Raw genomic sequence first — 21368 nt, 5'->3', positions numbered from 1 at the left:
ATTGACATTTTTCTTGATAAAAACAGACTGCAAAGGATTGGTGAAATGACAAACAGATCTCAAGGCACCCTGTTAACTACAATGGAGTCACTCGGTTGATAATGTTTGTAACTGAGATCAAAGTCAGGCTTACAGCACTTTTTTGGTCCGGTTTCTGACTGATCTGCAACAGATCAAAACCTGATGGAGAATAGCTTGGGAATGGCTTTGCGTGTATGGAAGGATGTTGCGAGAATGGTTTTTGTCATGTACAGTAGTTATGGTATTGTTTTCTGTCTTCAGCTCTATCAGAGCAAGTAGAACAGCTTCCACACTCTCTTTCATCACTGTGCCAGTGTAGAAACAGAAATGTCTCAGCATTGTTAAATTTTTATAGACGGTATACAATGAAACTACTTTGAGGTCACCACTGAGATGAGCGAGTAGTGAAATATTCGAGATTCGATATTCGTTTTGAGTAGAGCCTCAATATTCGACTACTCGATCGAATATCGAATTCCATTATAGTCTATGGGAAAAAATCCTTGTTTCAGGGGAAACCACTATTCAACTAAAGTAGAGTCACCAAGTCCACGAGTAGCAGGAGGAGAGTGTTTAGGAAGAGCGCTGTGCAGTTAAAGTGCACGGACCCCATTATAGTCTATGGGGTCCGTGCGCTTCAACTGCACAGCGCTTGCAGTTGCGCTGATATTCGGTTTGGGGGGTGTCCTCCTGCGGACTCCTTCCGGACGGGAGGCAAGCACTAATGTGAATCGGCCCTTACTCGTCCAGCAGAACCAGCGTTGATTGGCTGAATGCTATACACTGTATGGCATTTGGCAAATCAACGCTGGTTCTGCAGCAGGCTCGTCCTTGCTAGTCGGGAGAGCTGGCAGCTTGCATTTGTGCGGGAGCTGACTTTTTCTCATAGAAATGCATTGACCAGCGTTGATTGGCCAGTGTACAGCATTTGGCCAATTAACGCTGGTTCTGTCGGAGGCTCATCTGTGAGAAGGCGGAGTCTAAGATCGGACTACAGCATTCTCCATTGTGGTCTGATCTTAGACTCTTCCTCCTCACAGATGAGCCTCCGGCAGAACCAGCATTGATTGGCCGAATGCTATACTCTGTATAGGGAGGGAGGGAGGCGCTGAGTGCTGGGTGCAGCTATGAGCTGTACATGTCTCTGACACAGACAAGCAACAGAGCTCCTCAGATAGGGGAGATGAGAGTTCCGGGATTTCTGAGCTCTTATCTCCTGCTCTTCCACTTATCAGTTGGTTTAATTGAATTTGTCGTTTAATTGAATTTGGCTGATAAGGGCTGAGATAGGGAGTCCGGTACCTCTGTATGTAATGCAAGCTGACTCAAATCCAGCTCTGCTACATCAACCTCTACATCAGCTTCATACTGTGGTAATGCATTTACAACCAATCCCTCATTACTGACTGCAAACATAGGACGAGCCTGCTGCAGAACCAGCGTTGATTTGCTAAATTCTATACAGTGTACAGCATTCAGCAAGTCAACGCTGGTTCTGCAGCAGGCTTGTCTTTGCTAGTCGCAAGAGCTGGCAGCTTGTGTTTATGCGGGAGTTTACTTTTTCTCATAGGAATGCATTGACCAGCGTTGATTGGCCAGTGTACAGCATTCGGCCAATCAACGCTGGTTCTGCCAGAGGCTCATTTGTGAGGAGGCGGAGTCTAAGATCGGACAACAATGGAGACTGCTGTGGTCCGATTTTAGACTCCGCCTCCTCACAGACGAGCCTCTGGCAGAACCAGCGTTGATTGGCCGAATGCTGTACACTGGCCAATCAATGCTGGTATCAATAAAAATATCATCTTATCCCACATAAAAAGACGCAGTAGCCAGCTACATACTTTTATGTATAATCAATTTTTATTAAAGGTTTTTCAATAATGTAAGGTACAAACAAAATAGAGAAATCAATAAGCAAGGCACACAGGCCGCATACAACAAAGGCAGGCGGGGGAGGGGGGTACGTCAGCCAGTACGTCAATATAGCATATATACTTCGCTAAGGCAAAGTGAAAAAAGAACCAGGTCAGGGAAGACAGTCCCAGGGAGACTGCCACAAAAGAAGAGTGGGGAAATACCAAACAAAAACAAAGAGGACGTACGAGGAAATCAGACTACGAAAACGAACATAGAAGATCTGACAACGAACATAGTAGATCTGACAACAGCTACATACTTTTAAATATGAAAAAGTTACAGGTATCTGAACATGGTGACACATTTATTTATTTTTATTTGGTGCATATTATCAAATACACTACATTAGGTGTGTTACAGGTGAACGTACCTGGGATTTTATATTCCCTGTTAGAGTTTGGTATCTCTATCCTGTCAGTGGTCAGTATGTGAGGGCAGGTTTTGCATCTTTTCTGTCTGCATGGAAATGTTCCTGTGTTAGTTGGAGGTGATAGTGAGCTGCTGACAACCATATTCCTGAGGTTTGGTGGCTGTCTGTAGCACAGGAGAGGGGGGTCTGAAAATATGGATTTTAGACGGTGGTCTTTTTGTAGTAGCAGATGTAATTTGCGTGTGATTCCTCTCAGCGTCTCCAGGTGGGGGTTATACAGTGGGGCAAAAAAGTATTTAGTCAGTCACCAATAGTGCAAGTTCCACCACTTAAAAAGATGAGAGGCGTCTGTAATTTACATCATAGGTAGACCTCAACTATGAGAGACAAAATGAGAAAAAAAATCCAGAAAATCACAATGTCTGATTTTGTAAGAATTTATTTGCAAATTATTGTGAAAAATAAGTATTTGGTCAGTAACAAAATTTCATCTCAATACTTTGTTATATATCCTTTGTTGGCAATGACAGAGGTCAAACGTTTTCTGTAAGTCTTCACAAGGTTGGCACACACTGTTGTTGGTATCTTGGCCCATTCCTCCATGCAGATCTCCTCTAGAGCAGTGATGTTTTGGGGCTGTCGCTTGGCAACACGGACTTTCAACTCCCTCCAAAGGTTTTCTATAGGGTTGAGATCTGGAGACTGGCTAGGCCACTCCAGGACCTTGAAATGCTTCTTACAAAGCCACTCCTTTGTTGCCCTGGCGGTGTGCTTTGGATCATTGTCATGTTGAAAGACCCAGCCACGTTTCATCTTCAATGCCCTTGCTGATGGAAGGAGGTTTGCACTCAAAATCTCATGATACATGGCCACATTCATTCTTTCATGTACCCGGATCAGTCGTCCTGGCCCCTTTGCAGAGAAACAGCCCCAAAGCATGATGTTTCCACCCCCATGCTTTATAGTAGGTATGGTGTTTGATGGATGCAACTCAGTATTCTTTTTCCTCCAAACACGAAAAGTTGTGTTTCTACCAAACAGTTCCAGTTTGGTTTCATCAGACCATAGGACATTCTCCCAATACTCTGGATCATCCAAATGCTCTCTAGCAAACTTCAGACGGGCCCGGACATGTACTGGCTTAAGCAGTGGGACACGTCTGGCACTGCAGGATCTGAGTCCCTGGCGGCGTAGTGTGTTACTGATGGTAGCCTTTGTTACATTGGTCCCAGCTCTCTGCAGTTCATTCACTAGGTCCCCCCGCGTGGTTCTGGGATTTTTGCTCACCGTTCTTGTGATCATTTTGACCCCACGGGGTGAGATTTTGCGTGGCGCCCCAGATCGAGGGAGATTATCAGTGGTCTTGTATGTCTTCCATTTTCTAATTATTGCTCCCACAGTTGATTTCTTCAATCCAAACTGGTTGTCTATTGCAGATTCAGTCTTCCCAGCCTGGTGCAGGGCTACAGTTTTGTTTCTGGTGTCCTTTGACGGCTCTTTGGTCTTCACCATAGTGGAGTTTGGAGTCTGACTGTTTGAGGGTGTGCACGGGTGTCTTTTTATACTGATAACAAGTTTAAACAGGTGCCATTACTACAGGTAATGAGTGGAGGAAAGAGGAGACTCTTAAAGAAGAAGTTACAGGTCTGTGAGATTCAGAAATCTTGATTGTTTGTAGGTGACCAAATACTTATTTTCCACCATAATTTGCAAATAAATTCTTACAAAATCAGACAATGTGATTTTCTGGATTTGTTTTCTCATTTTGTCTCTCATAGTTGAGGTCTACCTATGATGTAAATTACAGACGCCTCTCATCTTTTTAAGTGGTGGAACTTGCACTATTGGTGACTGACTAAATACTTTTTTGCCCCACTGTATGTGACGACCAGGGGCACCTGATTGTTTTCCTGTTTGGTATTGTATTTTAATAAATCTGATCTTGGTATGCTGGTGGCCAGGGTGATTTGGTTATCAATTTTTCTTGGATGGTAACCCTGCCTCAAGAATGTGTTTTTGAGGCCTCCAAGGTGTTTGTCTCTATCTGCAGGGTTTGAGCAGATGCGATGGTTTCTGATGGCCTGGCTGTAGACAGTGGAGTTCTTTATGTGTTTCGGATTAAAGCTATACCATCTTAGGTAGGTAGGGCGGTCAATTGGTTTCCGATACAGTGATGTTTCAATTTTGTTGTCCTGTATCTTGATGACTGTGTCCAGGAAGTTTATTTCAGAGAAGGAGTGATTGAGCATCAGGTTGAGGATGGGATGGAACTGGTTGAATTGTTCATGGAAGATTTTCAGCTTCTGTTCAGACCCAGTGTATATTTTAGTGAGATGAGAAGTTGACAGGCAGTTTACACTTTTGTGTCCCTGTCTCTGACTATTTGGGTCCACAATGCTGCTGCTACCAAGCTGTTCTTCCACATATGGTGCAAATCCTGAGGATGATGACTGCTTCCAATCAATATAAAAAAACAATAAATGTGACAGCACTCCAGCAGATGCAATAGCTAGTGTGTCTTTAGTCCAACAGGAACATATTGAAATCAATGGGAGTCTTTTTAACACATTGATTTCAATGTGTTTTGCGTGGAAAACAGAACCCATTGACGTCAATGGGAGTCTTTTTTTTTTTTTTTTTCAGCGCTGATTCTGCCACTAGTTATCGGGCCAGAATCAGTGCCACTTTCCTCCATGTGAATGCCCCCTTACATAGAGGACCAGTTGGCTGCTTCTTGTTTCACTGTGTATCAGCTGCTGAGAACAGTTGGCTGTCAGACCTTCACCGATCTGATATCATTAATATTTCATCCCTAGCCACAGAAACCTTTAGAAATTCAGGTGAATCGAATTTAACATACAGTGTGTACAAATTTTTCAGCAGCACGCGCATGAAAATTTAAGGGCAAGTTCGAGCTACTGGTATTAATATGGCAATAGAGCGACTGATGCAGATGGAGCACCATTTATCTACCTTCACTCTAATGTAAAAACATGGTGGAAGCTTTCTTCATGTTTATTACTTTTCTGACAGAAGAACTAGGGTATGCTGGACTTTTTTTGCATTACAAAAGTAAATAAACATGATGGAAGAACGCTTCTATCACGTTTTTTACAATAGAGTGAATGAGAATGGACCCCAAATAGAGGGGGCTCCGTCTGCATCTACAAATCTATTATTATTAATATCTGTTGCTCTTATCCTATGACAGATAAGAGTTGCGGACATTTTTAGTGATAGTGAGGACAGATTAATACTCTGAAAATACAGTAGAAGAAAATGAAATATGCTGTGTTTTATTTATAGACTCTGCTGTCATCTGCACAACTAAGGATCACTAGGCTCTGACATGTGAATTGTTAAGTGGTTTGTTTTTTATTATAACTTGGCAATTGTAGTGTGGATGAAAACGTGCGCTTTGACAGACCATCCACACCAGGATTCCGGCATTAATGCATTTCTGGAGTAATTGAAATACAGGGTTCCCTACTAAGCTCAGAATTGCTGTATGAGACAGCTTATGTTCAGCAATTTGCCATTCCTATTTGAAAGTATCTCTTGTGGGCCTTGAAAACTTAGAGGTATTCACAAATGTGCTTGGACTATGACCCAGGCTGTGATAGAGCTTGAAGTCACGTTTTGCTAGAAAGCAGGCTTCCTTAATTCTGACGACAATATGCTAATTTAGTACTAGTAAATTATCTACAAGAGCTATACAATGCTGAAGAGCTGCTCATATGAGCCAAGCTTATATTTATTTGTTTGCCATTTTAAGTCATTATTCTGTTTGGTACAATGTTTTATGATTTATTTTTTTTTCCATAATTTTCTCTCAAATGGAAAAAAACCAAAACAAAACCCAAAACTATGTTTGTTTTTTTTTAATCGCCTATAGACAGAAGGTTTTTTTCTCAGCAGTAACTTTCTAGGAGAAGTGCAAATTATTTGTTTGTTTTTTTTGCAGATTTCACCTTCATTGGTAGGGGTGAAAGCCACAGTAAAAACTCAGAACATATTTTGAAGTGCTGTAGATTTAAGAAGCTGCAGCATAAGGCTCCGTTCCCACGGAGTAACGCACCGCTCATTTAGGGCCCGTTCACACAGAGTAAACGCGCATGTATTTTGGCAAAATACACGTCTAAAAATAAGACTCCCATTGACTTCAATAAATTTTTTTTACACGTGTAAAAAAACATGTCAAAATACACATGTAAAATGTCATTCGGAGTCTTATTTTTACATGTGTATCTTGCCAAAATACACGCGCGTTTACTCCGTGTGAACGGGCCCTTAGACATGTAAACACATGCCAGAGCGAGGTGTTTCAAAACAGTTCCCTTGATTTCAATGGGTGCCGACTTGTGCGCGCTACGCATTGAAATCAATGGGAGGCTTTATAACCCATTGATTTCAATGTGTAGCGCGCGCAAGTCAGCACCTATCGAAGTCAATGGGATCTATTTTGAAGTGCCTCGCTCTGACACGTAGTTACGTGTCTAAATGAGCGGCGCGTTACTCCGTGAGAACGGAGCCTAAGGATGAGATTCGGTAAGGAGTTCCTCATCCTCAAAGGTATAAGAAATGACCTGTCACTTCTTGACACAGAAGCCATGTTGAATGGGAGAAAAACTACAAAATCACAGTGGAAATTTAAGGGCCAGGTCTGCTCAAATTCATTCTGTATATTTTTTGATAAAAAAAAAAAAATCTCTATGAATATACCCTTAAGGTGGTGTCAGACAGGATGTACTTGTAGAAGGTTTGCTGCCACATTCTCACTGCTGTAATGTACTGTAATAGAATAGTGGATGAGATTTAGCAGCAGTTTACCAATCAATTCCAAAAAGGTGGGCCAGGAGATTTTAGTAGCTGAATTTCCATGTGGCCTTAGCCTTGCTTGTTTGACACTAAGGGAGGGTTCACACTTGTGCCCGGTTTGCACTTTGCAGGTTTCCGTCTTCTGCCCGAGAAACTGGACAGTAGACTGAAACAGACAATCAGTTTTCAAACCCATTCATTTGAATGGGTTTGCAAAGTATCCGCCCGTGAGCGTCTTCTGGGCTCCGCGGCAAAACCGTTTTTTTGTTTTTTTTCTTTTAAACGGACATGCAGGACTTTGTCTCTGGTTAATAATAGAAAAAACCTCACGCTCATGGGTGGACACTGACTGCTGTCGGCAGAAAACTGAATCCCACAAAGCGGAGACTGGGCGCAGGTGTGAACCCGCCCTTACATGTCACGATGTGCGGAGATCTGCAGATAAAACCATTTAATACAGGTGTTGCTGCAGAATTTAGGACGCGTCCTAAAAGCTTGTCTTTGGAATTCGATTTATGGTTAGCAAACTTCTCTAACTCTGGCATAGAGAGAACCATCATCCAGGGAGAAGGAAACATGCTCTTAGAAGGGTGTGATCAATGAGGGTGCAGGGTGTGATCTCACAACATGCTTAATTTATATTTAAGTCTTTGCCCCTTACAGCTATAGCTTTTGATCAACCATTCATATTCATACTTAAATGGAAATGATATACAGGTATATGATAAAAAGATGTTTTTCCTATTAGTGCACTTGTCTATGAGATCATTTTTGTTATAGATTTCTCATTTTGTTATAAATTTAAATTTGGAACTGCTCCTATTCATCTCTGGACCACAGCTTCCATCTCCTATCTGCATCAAGGTCTTTTCTAACCTGGTGGCTCCAGGAGGATAACCTCCTTGCAGACCTTCCCTGTTACAGTTGGTCTCCCATGATTCTGGTGACCATTTTGGTCCTTGTTACTGGGGCACACCCTTCTGGGGGAGAATTTTTGGGCCAGTGGGATCTGACATAGAGTAGGAAGTCCTCAAATTTTAAGGAGCTACTAGCTGTGAAGATGACCCTTCTATTACCAGGTGAGTTTATGCTATTCTGAAGGTGGAGTCAGTCGGTAACCTTTTTAATCTCCACCCAAAACTGGTCCTGACTCCAACTCGAAAGTCATTAAAATCTGTAACATAGAAAAACCCCTTTAATGCAGTTTCTTATGTTGGGTAGCTTTGCAGCTTGAAATATCAAGGAAGAAACTTGCTTTTATAGCTAAATCATAGTTGTTTTATACAGCATCCCAAGAGACAGCTCATGAGGCTGTGTAACAACATTGCTTTAACACAAGTTAGATTATTTAATAAATTCAGTCCCATCCGTATTGATGCCTCTTCACCTACTCATTTATGATTCTGCAGTTTCATGAAATTAGGTATCTTAATTTCATGCACAACTCCTTCCATTGTCATAGCAACCGTCTGTGTAGGGATTTTCTCAAGGGGCTAAGATTCTTTGAAATGCTCATAATCATTTACATTTTAGTATTAGACTCCAAAGCGACAATATGAAATATAGGAAAGTACTAAATTATTTAAAGGCGTTGTAGAGCCATTATTCAGCAGGAAACCTAATATAGTGTAGATATTTAATAGTGGCTCTAAAAAATGAGTCTGCCAATACTTCATTATAAAACGTCTCTTTCAGAGATCAGTGTTTTGGAGGTAATGTTATATGGTTTTGTTAGTCCCAGTATTGAAAACTTACAATTGTAAAAGTAGCATTGTACCATTGTGTTGTTTTAACTAATTGCCCCCCCCCCCCCCCATCAGATCTAAAATGTATCCTAAGCCCCTGCTCTCTATAATTGTATGCTGTCTGATAAACTGCAAAATGGGAGGAGAATCTAGGGCCTATATCAGAGAGACAGTGAGTAGGTACCCTAGAAAGTACCATTGCAGAGATGAATCCAAGTACTCCAATTTGTGATGCAAAGTGAAGATATAATTTATTGGTGTTTCACCATTTTTAAAATCAGTACCGTCATTCATGCAGCAATATATATGGTAATAACTATGCAGTATTCGGTATATAAATTTAAAAAACCTTGATAGGTCTTTTCCACAATTTTGAATGCTTGGATTTATCTCTGCATTGAATACGGCTCTGACCAACCATCCACAACAGCACCCTCATCTACAATACAGAGTGCAGAACAACGTTCTATATTACTAGAATCGGTACCAGACCTTTTATTTAGTGAAGTTGCAAATGTATCTTATATACAAAGTAGAGATGAGCGAATAGTAAAATGTTCGAGGTTCGATATTCGTTTCGAGTAGCCCCTCAATATTCGACTACTCGAATCGAATATCAAACCCTATTATAGTCTATGGGGGGAAAATGCTCATTTCAGGGGTAGGCAACATTCGATCAAATTATACTTACCAAGTCCACGAGTGAGGGTCGGGCTGGATCCCCCGAGAAGTCTTCTCCTTGCAGCGTCCCCACAGCATCTTCCGGCTCTGAATTCACTCTGCCAGGCATCGGGCAGCGGACCTGCGCATTCGGCTCTGCCCAGGCCCGATGCCTGGCAGAGTGAATTCAGAGCCGGAAGATGCCGCGGGGAAGCTGCACGGAGAAGACTTCTAAAGGTAGGAGAAGAACCAGCGTTGATTGGCCGACTGTATAGCAGTCGGCCAATCAATGCTGGTTCTGCATCAAACTTTTACATTCGAATAGCAAGTGGTACTCGATCGAGTACGAGTATTTCCAATACCGTAGTATTCGATCGAATACCTACTCGATCGAATACTACTCGCTCATCTCTAATACAGAGCAAATAGAACCCTGGTATTTTTGCAAAATATGGGCATGCAAACTGATTCTAAATGCCCCAAATACGATATGAACAGAGTTCACTTGTTACATATGTGTGGTCTTGTGCTTCGTTAGAAGTCTTCTGGGAGGGAGTCCTTGCTCTGGTGCGTAAGGTATATAGGCTTAGCACAGCAAGAAGTTTTATCTGTTACATGTTGGCGAGCAGCAAAATTTGACAACAAGACTCCTGTTGGGTATTACTGTATATACTCGAGTATAAGCCGAATTTTTAAGCACAGTTTTTGTGCTGAAAAAGCCCCCCATGTAACTCGTGTCAGAATCAGCACTGCAAAACAGAATCCCATTGACTTCAATGGGTTCCATTTAACTCGCGTAACACATTTAAATCAGTGGGAGGTTTTTTAACCCATTGATTTCAATGTGTTACGCGCTCTAAACGGCATATATTGCAGTCTTCCCTCAGAGGTATACATCAGAAATCCTCTCAATGTATAGCTTTGAAGGCTAAATTGTTAAGTGAGTGTTAAATGGTATCACACACTGCTGTACAGTTATTTTCCCTATAAATAACATAGCATTATATTTTCTGTGTTTTACTCAACCAGTCATTGTGATCTTTTACAAGTGTCTTTTTAAGAGATTGGGATTAAAGGTTTGACATAAAATAGGAGAAGTCAAACATAAAATGGAGATCACTATTTCTATGCATAGGAAGAGATAGTATAAATATGCACCTTCCAAAGCAAAAGTAGAGGCTTCAACTATTTACATGTATAAAATATAACAAATTGTATTATGTGTAACATGTTCTTCCTTTTTAACACAGGAACGGGAAAAGAGAAGGCATGAGAGGATCCTTAGTGATGAACTGGTTGCTGCAGTTACCTATTTAAACCAGTTTATTCCACCTGATCGTAGCATTGTGTACATTCCATGGGATATGGCGAAGTATACTAAAAGGTAAAGTTATTAAGTTACTTAGATTTAGTTCACATAGTTAAAGGGGTTTTATCATTAGAATACCCTTTTCAAACTAAATACACGTAGGAATAGCTGTAAGAAATTATAATTGTACTTATAAAGAGGACCCCAACCTGAAGAAGTTCTTACAGTTAGCACAGGAATGATCTTTTTTCTTGGCTGGGTTTATGTAGCGATTTTTATTTATTTTTTTAAATGCAGTTTTTAATTAGAGTAGTAAGTAGTACATTCCTACTACGCTAGTAAGGCTGCTTTCACACTATTGAATGGCCATTAACTGACAGGTGAAATGCATAGTAACATGTAGGCATTACTAAAAATTGCTTTCAGCACCACGTAAACTCAGCTTTACAAATTTCGTGTAGGTTTTCTGGGTTCTTGTCATCAGTATACATTCCTGGCTCATATCGGATATCCCTAATTTTATATGCAACAAACTTTGCGTATACTTTTTGCATATACTACTCTACTATTGCTACTTCTACGCCTTTCAATTGATCTTCCACGTGAGTGTGTGTGTGTATGTATATGTATGTATATATATATATATATATATATATATATATATATATATATATGTATATATATGTATATGTGTGTGTGTGTGTGTTAGGTAGAATATTTGCATGTTACCAAATAATTTCAGGTTTTTTTTTCTTTATTTCAGCAAACTTTGTAATGTCCTGGATCGACTTAATGTCATTGCTGAAAATGTTGTGAAGAGAACTGGATTCTTTGTTAATCGACCAGATGCATACTGCAGTGTGTTAAGGCCTGATGAAAAGTATGTACTGCCTTATTACATATTGACATGTAATCATTTTCTTACTTTCAGATTAGTAATAATTTATAAACCTTGTGCTAACTGGATTAAATTGTTTTGTATTATAGATTATCTTGAATATAGCAAATTTGTGGGCATTTTCTTTCACTACTGCATGTTGCCTTCCTGTATCAGCAAATTCTGCTCCTGAACTCTTTCTTGTAGCCTGATACAGCAAATATCTATATCACAATATATTTATTTATTACTGTTTCACCTTCCTAGTTTCTGAAGGTGATTAATTGTTAATTTCTGAGAAATTCTTGAACCACACTGATCATAACCTGGAAATCCAGTGGATTGATTTTTCGTGTGTTTTTCTGTTGTTTCTAGTGTTAAACAATTGTTAAATGGGTTTTGACATGAAGCCTATTTACAACGGCTTGCAAAAGTATTCATATGCCTTGAACGTTTTCACATTTTGTCATGTTACAACCACAAACAAATGTATTTAATTGAGGTTTTAAGCGATAGACCAACACAAAGTAGCAGATAATAGTGAAGTGGAATGAAAATGATACATGGTTTTCTAAATTTTAATCAAATAAAAATCTGAAAAGTGTGACGTTCAAAAGTATTCAGGCCCCTTGTACTCTGATATCCCTAAATGAAATCCACTGCGCACAATTGCCTTCAGAAGTCACTTACCATATATACTCAAGTATAGAAAAACCAGTTGCAAATTCTTTCCCAGCACGAAACACTCCGCGTTAGTTATATATAAAACTTAACTTTTATTCTGCATCGTTGTACAGCCAATAAAAAAGTTTTTTCTTGCCAACATGATGTTATGAGTGGAAGAGGGTGCGTGCCCTGTCGCCTACGTGTTTTGGAGGGTAACCTCCTTAGTCATGGCATGAAAAACATACTAAACAAACACACTTAAATAAGGTAAAAAGCATAAAAGAAACTCAACCTCTTCCGTTCTCGTGATCACGGAAGCAGCAATCAATGTAATCATGTGCAAGCAGCTGAGGAAAAGGACAGGTTAACATAGATGATTGCAAAAAAACATCATAGAAAAAATAAATACGATGAGGTAAGTATGTTCATAAAGTGAAATGCATAAAAAAACATGTATACATTCCAAATGTAACTTTTGTAACGCACATTTACCATAATACACATTCCATAATACCAAAAGTATAGTTTACAGGAAGTAAATGAATGAGAAAACATTGATTATAGTGTTTTAACTCTAAGCAAGTAGGACGGGGCCATATATATGTGAAATCCAAGGACACATTATGGTATCATATGGGGAGTATGCATTCTAATTCATACGACCACATACCTTACGTTGCCCGAGCTCTCTCATACAGAGCAAAAGCAGTGAGTGAGCATGCGCAGCTGTGTTTGGTAGATTCCCTTAACAAAGATGGCATTTGTCATAATACTTGGATCTGCGCATGCTCCAGCCACTGCTATCGAACATAGTTATTCCTTGATGTTATGTGTATGTCATTACCGTAGTTCCATAAATTGCGCATGCTCATAAAATCAGATGTTATTTCTCATCGCAGTTTAAGAGATTCAATAAGATGGAAATTAGAAAAATTAAGCAGGTAAGTGATGATTGGTTCATGCATTTTGTGGAAATCCTGCCATGTATAGAAGTTAATTTTCGATGAAAAATAACTTGGGGATAACCAGTTACCTAAAGAGCGTCCTCTTTTGGGGATAAACTTACAACCTTTGTCTAATATTTTGCTAAGGGTCTCATCCTGATGTAATATAGGGATGTTTTTCCTGACGATTTTCACTATGTCATCGTAGTTCTGGCTGAACATAGTGGTAAAATAAACATTTTCATCTTTATATCTTTTGCTTGAGTTATCCTGTTTAGGTTTTAAGAGATCTTCTCTAGTTTTTTTTATCTACTATTTTCTTAGCTCTTAGTATGCTCCACCTTGGGTAACCCCGTGATAATAGTCTGTCATGTGTAATTTGAGCTTGTTCTCTGAAATCTTTTTCCGAGGAGCAAATTCTTTTTATTCTGGAAGGATACATATACTGGGGCATATAACTACACCGATCTTTACCAGTATTATCACACACTACATAGCCCCAGTAGTCAAGATACTGATCTGATTATATATACTGATTTAACAACTGGTTAAACATAACGCAGCGGTCCAATATGGATTCAGACGAAGACAGGCATAAGAGATTTGCGGAGATGTTTAATATGAATACAGACCAAATATCATTACAGGATGACATGTCACAACTTTTAACTAAATACCAAAAAATACGATCACAGGAAATACAAACATGGTGGGATCAGAAAACTTTGAGCTCTTATATTGACAAACGCATGATCCCAAGAGGTTTGCGAATTAAGAAGTTAGGTTACCCTCCGAAACGCGTAGGCGATAGGGCACGCACCCTCTTCCACTCATAACATCATGTTGGCAAGAAAAAACTTTTTTATTGGCTGTACAACGATGCAGAATAAAAGTTAAGTTTTATATATAACCACCGTGGAGTGTTTCGTGCTGGGAAAGAATTTGCAACTGGTTTTTCTATACGGACTCTGGTCTTCCAACGGGGGAAGACATCCCGTGCACCTTTTCATCACTCGTGTGGATACATATACTGGGGCATGTAAGTGTACTTCTTTTTTCTTTTTTGATTCTTATTACACAGTGTGTAGTTGGGATGTTTTTGTAAAAAAATTTCTTCTTTGGATACTCAAGTATAAGCAGACCCAAATATAAGCAGAGGCCCCTAAATTTACAACTAAAAACTGGGAAAACTTATTGACTCGAGCATAAGCCTAGGGGGGGAAATCCACCATTGCAGATAAAAAGTCTGGTCATGTGCATTACAACTTAGTAACTCCATGTGCCTCATAGTAATAGAAGTTAACTCCATCATGTCCCTCACATTAACCCCCTGTGTGCCTCACATAAGCGTTACTGATATGTGGGACATATCGAGGTAATAATGAGGTATCTTCATAATTAATGTCCTTTATTAGTGCCCCCCTGTCTCTCACATATTAGTAACCCTTATATGGGGCACACAGGGGTTAATATGAGGGACATGATGGGGTTAACTGCTATTAATGTGAGGCACATGGAGTTACTGAAACTAAATTAATAACCCCAAATTCCTGACATTAATAGGCATAGTAATAGGCACAGCAGGTACCGGTGTTTTACTTTCTCTTTACTGTAGCTTCCTGTCCTCCATACGACAGACATCTTCTATAAGACGCAATGAATCCTGTCCACTGACTTATCTGCAGATATTACATTCTAGTTTCTACAGGACCTTTGATGACATCACAGTCACGTGAGCTTACATGACAAGCCAATCACAGAGCAGTAGCACTAAAGAAACCTCCCCCTTCATTTAATTTATGCAGGTGCTTCCAGTTTTCTATGCTCTGTGGACCCTGACTAGAGTATAAGCCGATGAGAGCTTTTTCAGCATAAAAACTGTGCTGAAAAAGTCGGCTTATACTCGAGTATTTACTGTAATTAGTTCATAGAGTACAGCTGTGTGTAATTTAATCTCAGTATAAACACACATGTACTGTCAAGGCCTCAGTGGTTTGTTAGAGAACACTAGTGAACAAACAGCATCATGAAGACCAAGGAACTCACCAGGCAGTTCAGAGATAAAGTTATGGAAACGTTTAAAACAGGGTTTGGTTATAAAAACATATCCCAAGCTTTGAGCATCCCAAGGATCCCAATCCATCATCCAAAAATGTAAAAAAGTATTCTACAACTGCAAAACATGCGCAGACATGGCCATCCACCTAAACTAACAGAATGAGCAATAAGAGCAGTGGTCAGAGAAGCAGGTCAAGAAGGCCCATGCCTGCAGAAATTCACAGCTCAGGTGGGAGAATCTGTCCACAGGACAACTATAAGTTGTGTGGTTCGCAAATCTGACCTTTATGGAAGAGTGGCACAAAGAAAACCATTGTTGAAAGAAAGACATAAGAAGTGTCATTTGCAATTTGCCACAAGCCATATAGGGGACACAGCAAACATGTGGAAGAAGGTGCTCTGGTCAGATAAAACCCAAAGTCGAACTTTTTCTCCTAAATGCAAAGTGCAATGTGTGGCGGAGAAGTAACACTGCTTATCACCCTGAGCACACCATCCCCACTGTGAAACATGGTGGTGGCAGCATGGACAGGGAAGCTGGTCAGAGTTGTTGGGAAGATGGATGAAGCCAAATACAGGGCAATCCTGGAAGAAAACCTGTTGGAGGCTGCAAAAGACTTGAGATTGGGAAGGAGATTAACCTTCCAGCAAGACAATGACCCTAAACCCATTCTTCTATCACTTAAAATCTCAATAAAATACATTTAAGTTTGTGGTTGTAAGGTGAGAAAATGTGAAAAAGCTAAAGTGTATGAATACTTTTACAAGCCACTGTATCCTCTATCCATATGAGGTACAAATGGGTGATTGTTGGGAGTCTGACCGTTAAAACCCTTACCAGACCAGACAACGGGGTGTTTTAATGCTTTCCAAATGCAGCTGGACTAAATGTATGCATGCCCTTGCTGGATGGGATGCAAAATAAGTCCCATTGATTTAAATGGTAGCATTGGACAAAGTACAGCATTTGGAGTTCCCTGGCCCTGCCATTGAAGTGAATGGGAGCAGGGTATGTGTCCTGTCTAACAAGTTCAGTTACTACATTCATAGTGAGGATGAAACCCTCAGGATCATTAAGGACATCAGTGGTCAGACCCCTGCTGATCAGCTATTTATCCTGTATATTTTGGATAGAATATAAATATGCTTTGTGGCATAACTTTTATTACCGAGGTTTTGCCAAGCTTTTCATTTTTTCTTTCACTATGGATCTAGCTGCAATAGAGTTACATAGTGTAACTTGTTCCACTGACTTTATTCAAACAGGTGAACCTGAGAACTGTGTTGTCGTGATTGGTGGTAGTCACAGAAGTCAGACCCCCACCAATCATACAACTATCACCTTAAATCTTGGGAAACCGCTTTTAAGTTCTAACTCATAGTGTGAATAATGCATCATTAAGAACAATATTGCTTATGAGCTCAAACTTTTAACAACATTTGTTCATCTTATGTCAGCAACATTTAGTAGTGAATAGGGTTGTGTGATCGGGATGGGAAAAGTTCGGATCCCGATCGGTGATCGAGTAAATTTCACGATCGCAATCGGGTTCTGATCCACCTAAAAAAAAAAAAAAAGATCGGGAATGGAATTCCGATCGCGGTCGCTCAACCCACTTACCTGTACAGAACCACTGCTGCTCCCCGTAGCTCCAGGCCGTTGTTCTCTCCTCTCTCTCTTCGCACGCCGGCAGAGCGCTGCGCTCGCCCCTGCCTCCCTAGGCTAGTGTTACTGCTGGGAGTAGGCGCTGCTTGTTGTGGCTTAGGAGAGTGTGGGCGGGTACAGAAAGGGGAGACGTGAGTGATGCACTCATGTCTCTCCGCCCTGTACCCGCCCACGCTCTCCTTAGCCACAACAAGCAGCGCCTACTCCCAGCAGTAACACTAGCCTAGGGAGGCAGGGGCGAGCGCAGCGCTCTGCCGGCGTGCGAAGAGAGAGAGGAGAGAACAACGGCCTGGAGCTACGGGGAGCAGCAGTGGTTCTGTACAGGTAAGTGGGTTGAGCGACCGCGATCGGAATTCCATTCCCGATCTTTTTTTTTTTTTTTTTTAGGTGGATCAGAACCCGATTGCGATCGTGAAATTTACTCGATCACCCCGCCTTCTCCCAGCATCAGTCACTCCAGCCTAGGGAGGCGGGGGCGCCCGGAGCTCCAGGGAGCAGCGTACACACCGGAAAAGGAGGCGGCAGCGGTTCTGTGCAGGTAAGTGAGGGGGACTAAGTTGCCGGCGGATTTTTTAATCACTACACAGTGTGGAGTCCAAAATGTTTGGACTCCACACTGTGTAGTCAACAGGTTCTTTTTTAAAATCTGATTTCCGATCAATAAAAAAATCCCATTCACTTACATTAGGATTGGGATCGGGTTCGAAAGGAAAATATCGGAAATTGGATTTTAAAATAGATCCTGAAATCTCAAGATCAGCTCAACCCTAGTAGTGACTATTCTTGAGAAATGAAGTGTTTTTGATTGCCATGTGCAGTATAATTGAGCATGCTGTGGTATTGTTATGTATCCTAGGTGGCATGATCTTGGAGGCGTGGTTGGACCATCTGGACGCTTTCAGGTGAAGCTTATGTCTGCATTTACAAATCCTATGACTTCACCTAAACTTTTGGTTCATGTTAAAGCTTAATAAACTAGATGGGACATCATTGATAACATTTTTAGCAGTGTCTTCCTCTTTTCTGAGCTCCAGTAACAGGCCCCTATGCTGCCCTATGATATGTCTGTACCTGACAGTAAAGCAGATAGTCCTATTCAGTGCTTCATAGTCTCATCCATAGCCTGCAGGATACCTCTGCAGTAAAGCTATGATTCATTATTTTAGGAGCAACAATGAGGCTTACAGTACTAATGTGCAGGAGACAGCTTTACAGTTAGTAACAGGGATGTGTAGCACTGGTGTGTGTGTGTGATGCAATAAAAGTCTGACACTCGGAATCTTCATCACAATCTATGCGGGAAATGGGATATAGACAATAGGTGAGGATAGAAGCTGTTCAGATGGTGGTGTGAAGGCAATAATGTTATTGGAGGTTGTAGACCTTCCTGAAGAATGAGTCTTCAAGGTATTCTTGAAGTTTGTGATTGTGGGGGACAGACTTATGTGTTGTTATAATGGGTATCAGAGTATGCACAGGAGAAGTCTTGGAGACTGTTGTACTCTTATCCACTAATCATACAACTGAGTAGGAGATTTTGAGAGGATTGGAGGTTGTGTGGGAAGGTATTGGGAGATTAGGTCAGAGTTGTATGAAGGGGATAAGTTGTGGATGGCTTTGTATGTCAGAGTTAACATTGTAAACTCTATTCACTGAGTAACGGGTAGCCACTAAATGGATTGGCAGAGGGGAGAGGCTGATGAAAAGTGGGGGGGAGACATGTATTAAAGTGACTCTATCATTAGAATCCCTTTTTTAACTAAGTACATGTTGGAATAGCCTTAAGAGAGGTTATTCTTCTCTTACCCTTCTTTTTCTGATTCGCGCCGCCATTCCTGAGAACTTTATTTCTTCTATATGTAAATGAGTTTTCAGATAGCACAGGGAGTGTTCCCTTTTGCTCAAACAGTAAACTCTCCAATGATGCCTCTGTCCTCTTCTGCCAGCCGCCTCATCACTGGCTGCATCTTCATCCAAAATCGACGACTGCACGTGTCTGTCGGCCATTTTCAGTGCTTTTTGATGCGGCTGGTGACGACAAAAGGGGAACGCCCCCTGTGCTGTCTGAAAACTCATTTACTTATGGAAGAAATAAGAAATTTCTCAGAAACGGCGGCACGGATAAGAAAAAAATAAAGGTAACAGAAGAATAGCCTTTATTAAGGCTATTTCGATGTGTACTTAGTTAAAAAAGGGGATTTTAATAATAAAATCCCTATAAGTGATTGTCAGAATTTAGGATGAACTAGAGGGGGTTTAACATTTGCTTGGAGGCCGTTTAGAAGGAGGTTACAGTAGTCTAAGCAGGAAATTATGAGGGCCTGGACTAGCATTTGTGTAGTTTCAAGGATGAGGAAGGAGCAGATTTGATTAATGTTCTTGAGGTGGGGCAGCAGGAGGTATTAAGAGCTTGGATGTGTGGCTTGAAGGATAAGTCAGTCAAAGCTTATTCCAGGGTATTGGACCTGTGGGTCGGGTGGAGGGGCTGTGCAAGGTGGGGCGAAGATAATTAAATCCGTTTTCTCCAGGTTGAGTTTGAGAAAGCAGGAAGAGAGAAAGCAGGCTAAGGTTGCTAGAGCTCTGGACTCAGAGTAATAGAGTAAAGAGTTATAACGGAGTATCGTCAGCATTGCCAATGTCAAGGGTGTAGATGGAGTACAGAGGGATTCCAGGACAGAAAGCCTTGGGGGACCCATACAGAAAGAGGCAGTGGTGTGTGTGAGTGAGTTGGTGGGAGACACTGAATGTGCAGTTGGTGAGATATGAGACAATCCAGGTGATCCCAAGGATAAGTGAGTTTGTAACAAGAGGGAGTGATCGACTGTGTTGAAGGCAGAGGAAAGGTCAAGGAGAACAGAGAAATGCTGTTTGGCTTTGGCAGTTAAAAGATGACTTATGATTTGGTTAGGGCAGTTTCTGTGGAGTGATGGAGTCAGAAGGCTGATAGTAGTCTGGCAAAGAATAAATTGGATGAGAGATAGAAGGACAGTTCAAAGTGGACATGTTGTTCATGGAATTTTGAGGCATACAGGCTCATTTGCTATTTACTGTATCTTTAGCACCCTTAGTCACAGAACACTAGAGGGTCAAAAAATTGCAAATTGGCATCCATGGGCACAAAACAGAAAGATACTAAAGGGACCATAAGTGGCAAAAATATATAATGTATGTACATAAAATGTCTGATTGTATGACTGGTTTTGTTTTGTTTTTCCAGACAGGTGTTCTTCGAACAAACTGTGTTGACTGCTTAGACCGGACCAATACTGCACAGTTCATGGTTGGAAAGTGTGCTTTGGCATACCAGCTGTACTCCTTAGGACTGATTGATAAACCTAATTTGCAGTTTGACACAGATGCAGTTAGGTATGATGTGGTGATTTATGTATTTATTTTTAGGGGAGTTCACTTAGGTTGTCAATTTCAGCTCTTATAATCTATCAAAAGAATCGGTCATCAACATCATATTATGTGGTCCACCACCCAGTTCTCCCACTAATCAGATGTTCACTGATCATTCTGATACACACAGAATGGAGCAGGAAGCAGACAACACTGTTCTCTGTGTAGTGACACCAGGTTACTGCAGATCAGCCATTACACAGAGAGTTGAGCTTTCTACTTCCTGCTCCATTTTCTGCTACTGAAAACTGTGAGGTACTGGGTGTTAATCCCCCTTCACTCTGATATTGATGACTTATCTCTATAAGTCATCAATAATTTTAGACTTGAAAAACCTTTTAAAGGATCTGGTTTTTGGTCTGAATTCAGCGTTACTGTTAGCTTACCTGGTATGCACCCTGGAGCTGAAGATATTGGTGCCGTTAGATTTGGCACCAATATCCATCCGTTATCAGAAAGGCAGGCCTTACAACCTAGCGTCATCGCTGGGCTGTGAAGAAACCCTCCTCCCTAACACTACCGGATATGGAATAATACTGTTAATATGACATTACTCAAAGCCTAACGATCTTGATTTTCTAAGGTGGACTCTCTCTGTCTGAAACTGATCCATGGAAAACGTGCTCATTTGATTATATGCTTCATTTCAGAGTCACCTGCCTAATTTCTATACAATGATGCTCTAAATGCAAAGTTGGCAGGTGCCTTGAATAAAGTGGTGGTTTGGTGTGCATGCACGTGTGTATATGTGTGTGTAGATATATTAGCAGGAGGACCCGGCTTTACATGAGTAGATTTCATTTTTTGTTTGTGTAGTGGCCCCATAAGAATTGCCCAGTTTTGCAATGGTGTATTTTGTATTTCATTTTTGTGTATGCCCATAATTGTCATGTGATCATGTGCCTCTCAGTTTGG

The 21368-nt window shown here is 40.8% G+C and overlaps 1 protein-coding gene across 1 annotated transcript in view; it reads left to right on the top strand.

Annotated features, from left to right (window-relative positions):
• Positions 1–21368, top strand: part of FIG4 (FIG4 phosphoinositide 5-phosphatase) — a 212580-nt gene that overhangs the window by 81541 nt on the left and 109671 nt on the right. Inside the window, exons 12-15 of the mRNA XM_075268134.1 lie at positions 10782–10915; positions 11604–11720; positions 17908–17953; positions 20269–20417. Of these exons, the coding sequence (XP_075124235.1) occupies positions 10782–10915; positions 11604–11720; positions 17908–17953; positions 20269–20417 (446 nt within the window). The remainder of the gene's footprint in view (positions 1–10781; positions 10916–11603; positions 11721–17907; positions 17954–20268; positions 20418–21368) is intronic.

This window comes from Leptodactylus fuscus, chromosome 3, assembly GCF_031893055.1.
Source record: "Leptodactylus fuscus isolate aLepFus1 chromosome 3, aLepFus1.hap2, whole genome shotgun sequence".
NCBI classification, from domain to species: domain Eukaryota; kingdom Metazoa; phylum Chordata; class Amphibia; order Anura; family Leptodactylidae; genus Leptodactylus; species Leptodactylus fuscus.
This window is presented reverse-complemented; position numbering and strand designations above follow the sequence as displayed.